General features: G+C 39.2%; 1 protein-coding gene across 1 annotated transcript; it reads left to right on the top strand.

The window, feature by feature from the left end:
• The first annotated feature begins 3,502 nt into the window (after positions 1 to 3,502).
• LOC136568785 (lymphotactin-like) lies at positions 3,503 to 7,063 on the top strand. The gene is made up of 3 exons (XM_066568975.1): positions 3,503 to 3,587; positions 6,098 to 6,215; positions 6,944 to 7,063. The coding sequence occupies exons 1-3, from the start codon at positions 3,518 to 3,520 to the stop codon at positions 7,047 to 7,049; spliced, it is 294 nt and encodes a 97-aa protein (XP_066425072.1). The 5' UTR covers positions 3,503 to 3,517; the 3' UTR covers positions 7,050 to 7,063.
• The last annotated feature ends 294 nt before the right edge of the window (positions 7,064 to 7,357 follow it).

Here is a 7,357-nt window from a genome sequence, read left to right as displayed (position 1 = left end):
CTTGTAAAAAGTCCCTCTCCAGCTCTCTATAAGCCCCCTTCAGGTACTGGAAGGCTGCTAGAAGGTATCCCTACATGGACTGAGAATATTCCACAAAGTTCCAAAGGTATTTGACTCCTGTATATAATATTGCATGCCCAACATTATATACTTTCACAGAACCGAGCTACAGTCACCTTTGTGTTTTTCTGCAGCAATAGCATTGCATGGGGTTTAGTTGACTTCCAACAACAGATTTCTCAAAGAAAAAGGTTCACAGGACTAGGATTATAAAGATGAGAATATGAATATTCCTTTTGTAGATCTTGGGTGTGTGTATAGCTAAACCAAAACAAGCTCATTGAACTAAACCAAAACAAGGTAACACTGAATGAAAGAAAGATCAAAGATCTCTGGGCCCTTTCAAACCAAATCCTTCCCAGTGTAATTTAACATATCTGAATACTTCCAGTTGAATGACTAAAAAAAAGATTTTGATTGACTTGAATTTTGACTATTATTTAAGAGCACATAATACATCAAGGAAAGATGGCAGGACCAGGAAAAACCTGGCAGGAAAAAGCTGGCAGTGTAGTAGTGGAAACAGATGGTCTACATGCAAAAACCCAATTATGATTAAGAGAAAGTATTGTTAATAGGGTTACATTTCTAAAGAAGGAGTTCTGCCAAAACCAGTACAAAACAAAGTAGTTATTAAAAATGCAATTGAAGTCATCAATTTATATTAGAAGTCATTTCTCAGCTGAGATGCTAGCATGGAGAATATGTTTGCTTCTACCCTATTACAATATGAATTAAAATACTAAACACCAACTACTATTTCAGTTAGTTATGAAATCAGAATGAAAACTACAGAGCAAAAATGATGAAAATCAAGGGAAGAAAATAATGGAAACATCACAACTTGGATGTCACTTGTTGGCAATTCTTCAACCAGTACTCCAAGACTTAAGAAACAATGTAAAATCAAAATACATTAGGGTCCCATATATTCCAAACTTCACTTACTGTGTCTTGCATAAGACACATACCCAAATTGTTTCTATAGATAATAGAAACAGATATTTATCCCCTGAGGCAAAGTCCCTCCTAAAACCAGTTAACTGAGATACAGTCGTGTTTAAGATGAGATTCTTAAGTCCCCTCCAAAGCTACCGATGCCCTTATTTAGTCTTCTGAAGTGATTAAATGACCTGATGGCACAAATTCAACTTCAAGGGACTGCTGAATACCCACTAGAGATACTCATTTCTAGGAGTGCATAGGAATTTAGTTATTCCTGAAGATCTTGCCCTCTCTATTTAAAAGCTGACTACATGATGAGAAAATCCAATTCTACAAACCCTTTACCCTGATATGTAAACTCTTGGGAATAGGCAAAACTCTGGTCACTGCATACTTCTTTTGCTTCAGCAGGGCTGCTGTCACGAAACAGGGTACATACCGCAATTATTACAGTTAAAAATTCTTGACCTTGTTAAAAATTAAGAAAACTATTACATTTAGCAGCTGTCCCTGGTTCAGGGTAATCATTACTCAGCAAAACTGAAATACCCGTTATTAACATTATTCTCATGCTAAATCCAAAACCCAGAACAGTATGATCTACTAAGAAGAAAATTACTCCATCTCAGCCAAAACCAGGATACCCTCATGATTTCTCCAGTCCTTGCACTGACAGCTGTTCATAAGCCCAAGCATCAAGCAGCCTGGTGTTTATCTATTTGTACCAGAACTAGCTGGGCTTTTTCTATCAACCTGCAGAGGGAAAGTGTTATAAATGGCTATGCAATAGTTGGCTTTCGCTACAATTTATTTGCATTAATTATAAAACTGTAATTGTTTGCAGTTAATTATTGTAAGTGCTAAACTGCTTTTTAAGTATGATAAACTTTTTAATTGTTTGTGGGTAGTGTAAAAGGGGAAGCAAGGCTTTCATAAGATGTAAGCGGGCTTCCATGTGAAGATATGTTTGCTATTGCAAAATGTATATCCAAAATGGAATAAGTGAAGAACAGAAGACCATAAAAGGAAGAGGACCGAGTTTAAAGTGGGGTCAGAAGACCCTAGACTGCCGATGTCTGCAACTACTGAATTGTGCAAAGGCTGCAAAAATCTGAAGCAAGATTGTAGTCAACAAGCCCAAAATAAACCTGCAAAATCACCCAAGGAAGTTAAACAACTGTAACAGTATAAAAGACTGCAGACTGAAGAAGTGGGTGTGCATCTGGCCTTGCCATGCACCCAGGCCTGTAACTGCAAAATTTTGCTTTATGATTGTCCCTTATTAAGATCTATTAAACCTCTTAAAAATTTAAGAGGAGTGGGCTTCCTTTCTCACAGCACATGAGAAGATTTCTGCTGTGAGGCTCTGGAAGATGATGCCAGCAGAGGTGCTGCTTTGTGTGTAGTCTGGAGGTCAACAACTTTGCTAACAAATATTTACAGGCCCAAAACCATTGGTTTGTAGCAATGCTTCCAGTAATTCAGACCACATTCAATAGAAAGGACCCCTAAATCTGGGTGATAGAGTTGGCACATTCTGCAAAAAAGGCATTTTTGATAGACGTATAAATGTAACAGCTCACAGACACAGGTCTGGTTATCAGCACCATGCTTACATGAAAGTGCAATTAATTTTTTGTCTTTTCTACAAATTGTGCCTCTCTGACTTCCTGGTTACTTTCTTGGGCCCCATTCTTTGCACCCTAGAAAGTTCACACCACAAAAAAATCCAAACCAAAGCAAAGAAACCATGACATGACCATTTACAAACTCTTATTCCTCTTTGAAACCACCACATTTCAGTTAACTGACTAGTTAACTAATGACTGGCAGGAGGTATACTGGATCTGGATCTGTATGCAAAGGTGTGTTCAATCTTGCTTCTTCCAGCACAGTGATATCAGCTTTGGCCATATCAAATCACAGAGCAAACACAAGAGTCCTGACAACATCCACTGCTCATAGGAAATAGCAGCAATACCCTTCCACAGCTACATGTTAATGTGACAAACCAGCCGCAGCTGCTTGGAAAGAGCCAAGGTGTTCCTATTTCCATCATTCTTTAGCTCACAGTTCCCCTTTCCAGTGGTTCATTGGCCAGCAAGGTAATTCTCAGTGTCACCCCGTGTCTCTGCAGTGCGGCTTAGCTAAAGGTCTCAAAACTGAGGTGTGAAATGACAGGAACATTTATTACAGGTTTCCACTACTGCACAAGAGCTCTCACTTTTTGCAGCTTGAAATAAACCCAAGTCACAGCACAGAAGCAAGTGCAACCACAGTGGGTTTGAGCAGGAAAAGCCTTCTCAGGAGGGCTAGTGAAGGACTGGTGGGGGGACAGAGGTGGTTCTGTCACCAGAAAAAGTACTGGCAACTCAAATTTTCCACTTACACTCAGGCCCTCCATGACACCATAAAAATGAACACAAGAACAGACCACAGAATGAATATAAACCCTGTGAAAGGGGGCTGACATAGACAATTTCTGCTCTGCCTTGAAACAGAAGCCACAGCAATGAAGCTCCACACCGCAGCAATCCTGCTCCTCTTCTGGCTTGGTGTCTTCACTGTGCACAAAGTCAAAGGTAAGTTTGCAACTCGAGAGGAAGACAAGAATTGCTCCACATTGCACCTGTGGTCTCATGAGCAAAATTTATTGTTCCAGACAGCTGATTTATAAGATAAAATGCACAAGAAATACAGATGAAATCTGCAAAAAAGTCAGCTTCATGCAGGACTTCATCTGATATCCTGCCAGATGGTGGCTGGTTTCTGTTTTAATGCAAGGAGAGATTCTGTGCCTGAGAGCCCTTATAGGGTTTCTGTGCAATGGTCTCTCTCTTAAAATCAAAATAATCTTGAAGGCACAATGTCTTTTAGTCTCACTGATTCCATATACCTGTGTGTACTAGGTTAATAACATTTCATGAAAAAAATCTTTCTTGGATAAGATGTACATTTTCCTTTTTCCAGATAGATTACTTTTATATGAACTTTATTGTATTAATTGTTATTTGTCTTTCTCTAAGTATATAGCCTTCATGCCTCAGATAACGCTATTTTAAAATGTTCTTCCAGTTCTATATCACATATTGCTTACTGTCTTAGTTCTAGACAAATCCTTTGGTACAAACAGGGAAACTATTAATCAGAAGTAAAGGGGAGTAATAGATTTATATAATATCTTCTCTTGTTTCATTAATTCATACAACTGAACATCTTCTTTCAAACTAGTTATGAACACTGAGATGAGCCATGTTTATTAGCCATGCTTTAAAAAAGTTTGTCTGCAGTGCTGGTTAGGTGAGTGACTTTTAAATTAGGTTCCATGGATCATGGAGAAACATGAATATAGACCCATTACAAACATCATCTCATCACAAGGAGAATTCACAAAAACCATGGATATGCAAGCCATATGCAAATCCACAAATATGCACTCAGAAACACAGAGAAAAAGTATCCTCACAAGATCACACCAAACCCAAACCGAGACCTGCTAAGCATTCACAGGGGTATGAAGGTACACAGCCTTCATGCTGACCCACTGCCTCTCCAGCTACATCCCACTACACCCTCCTCCTATTTTCATTGGTGACACAGCTTCATCCAGGCAACAGTGGCTTCATATCACAGACGACAATGTCATTGTCCAGGCTGTGTAATTCGCCCTAAGTGTGACCAAGTTTGAAAAAAGTACACTGAGATGGTCTACAAGAGAGAGAAAAAAGGACTAGAAAGAATGAAAAAAAAAGACCAAATACGCCTGGGAAAAAAGGTAATTCTAGGTGCAGAGCAGTTGGGGTTTGTTCCCAGTCTTGAGAAACTTTGCTGCTCTTCCCTGCATCCGTTCCATGAAGGTTGTGTAGTAGCAGAAGAAATATTTCCAGGACTTGTAACAATTGCTTGACTGTCTTTGAGCTCTTTTAATGCCACATTTTGAAACCAGTCTGAGGCAGTAAGAAATGCATCATGAAACATAAAAAAAACTATGTTCTGTTGCTCATTACTAAAGAAAGATCAAGAGAGATATTCCTTCAGGCAAACAAAATCTCAGGAATTAGCAGATCTGCCAGTATCTGTGCAATGGCTATCCCACACCTTCTCCAAAGACTGCTGTACGTTTTTCTCAGCTATTCCAATTATTTCAATAGTGAGACTGTGTGCAGCAGGCTTTACATTTAGCAAGGTGCACCACAACAGCGCTTGGACTTTTCTCAAGCCAGTACCTCTCCAAATTCTTTATAAACAAACCACAGAGTAGAGCAGTGTACTTTTTGTCCCCTGCATGTGTTCCTAAACCTGTCTTCTATGAACAGAAGTAAACCAGAAACTGGCAAGCAGAGATTAATGTAAACTCCATTGTATTTGAGTGAGCTCCCATTTTTACTTATCATCATGTAAGATAACAAGCGTCCAGAAAATTTTATACCAATATTGTGATCCTCTTTCTTAATCACCACTGCATTTCTCTGAATTGTATCAAAATCTTGGAGGAATGCAAGAATTAAGAAGCAGCTCACTCACTGCCTGGGAAATCAGTGTTTTAGTCAGAGGATATAAGCACTTATTCTTCTGGCAGGTATATCTCCCTTTCTATTAGCAATTTTTGTTAATACTACTTTTGGATGTCTGCAGTGAGGGGAATAGGCTCACTTTCCTTTTCTTCACTTTGAGAAGAGGAGGAATTACTAATCCATGTTTAGATAACATGTGGAAATCCATCTAGTAAAGTTCCAGTTTTAAGCATCAATTCCATGAGGGCACTTATTTCCATATGATGCAGTCCTAATTATCAAGGATGCCAAACATCTCTATTGCTATGGAAGCAATGACTCCCTGGTCACAGAATTGCTGTGCAATTGTCCAGGACAATGGGTGAAGATTCATATCTTAACTGAAATAGCAGTAACGTTTTAGAGATGGTAGGATGCATCACAAAAAATAGCTTAGTCTCCCTGGCATAACTGGTATTGTGGCTCTACGTCATGGTCTAACCACAATTGAAGATCTTCTGGATTCATAATTTATTAAGCAATTATGGCTAAATATTAATATTAAGTACCTTTGCAATTTATCTATTTTTCTCTTCCAGGGAGCGCTAGCAGTCAGCCCATGCGCAAATTCAGTTGTGTAAAACTGTCTACAAAGCAGTGGAACATCCGAAATTTTGTGAACTATGAAAAGCAACAAGTACCAATAGATGCCATCATGTAAGTATCTCATGCACCCTCCAGACTTCCTTATGCAAACACAATACCATCAAATAGGGAGAAGGGGCAGCAGAAGACAATTCTGCTGGCCCAACTCACTAAATCTGGCTAGTCCAGGTCGCCCTTGCAGTTCATCCATGCCACATGGCACCTGAGGGAGTGAGGAGAGAGGAGCAGGCCTCAGAGAGCTGAGAGATGTGTGCTGCTCATAAATAATGGCAGGAAGCTCACTGACCAGCTCAAGTCTTTGTGCCTAGTGAGTGGGGAAAATCTCAACAAGGGCAGAGCAGTCAGAGGCTCCATGCATGAACTGAGTCAAGGGGAAGAATCATGTGAAAGAATATGGGGTAACTCTGAGTCTTGCCAGGAGCTGTGTTTGGTCCTCTGAGCTCAGATGCATGCTTTTTTATCACATCTGGGATCTGCTCCTGGGAGATAAATGTCCATAATGATTGAACATAAATGTCCATAATAATTGAACATAGAATCACATGTATGCTTCATATTTTTAATATCAGTTTGTATGTATATGACCGTTTATATTACTTATATCCTACACAGGGACATAATGTTTCTAACTGCTGTTATGCCAACTAACACCTACAATCTCCAGCATTTGATATTGTTTTACAATATTTTTCCTCATGTTGTGCATCAAAACCAAGAACAGACCTGTGTTTAGAGACTGGAATTTAATGCCCAGCTTCTTTTTTTTCCTTTTTTGATAGGTTCATCACTGCAGGAGGTATCAGGATCTGTGTAAGTCCTAATCAGAAATGGGTTCAGGCTGCTCTAAAGAGAATAGATGAAAGCCGTGCTGCCAAACGCAAATAATCCAAGCATCTAAGGCCAACCAGCTGGAATCATCATCAGTGTTGCAAGTAACAAGGAAGAAAACCTTAGTATCTGCTTATTTCCTATTTATTAAGTGGCAATAAAATCTTGGAACAAACACAAACTCACCGGAATCTATTCATCACTGGTTGAATGCCTGCAGGCTTCTTCATTTTTTGGTTGAACTCTATTAGTTTGTTTATTTTCTGAAATGCTTGCTAATCTGTATTTACAGCTGAATGTAGATATTATCTCAACCTTGCTGTCCTGATCAGGATGGCATTTAATGGTGAATGACTGATAGTTTA

This window comes from Molothrus aeneus, chromosome 2 (assembly GCF_037042795.1).
Source record: "Molothrus aeneus isolate 106 chromosome 2, BPBGC_Maene_1.0, whole genome shotgun sequence".
Taxonomy (NCBI): domain Eukaryota; kingdom Metazoa; phylum Chordata; class Aves; order Passeriformes; family Icteridae; genus Molothrus; species Molothrus aeneus.
This window is presented reverse-complemented; position numbering and strand designations above follow the sequence as displayed.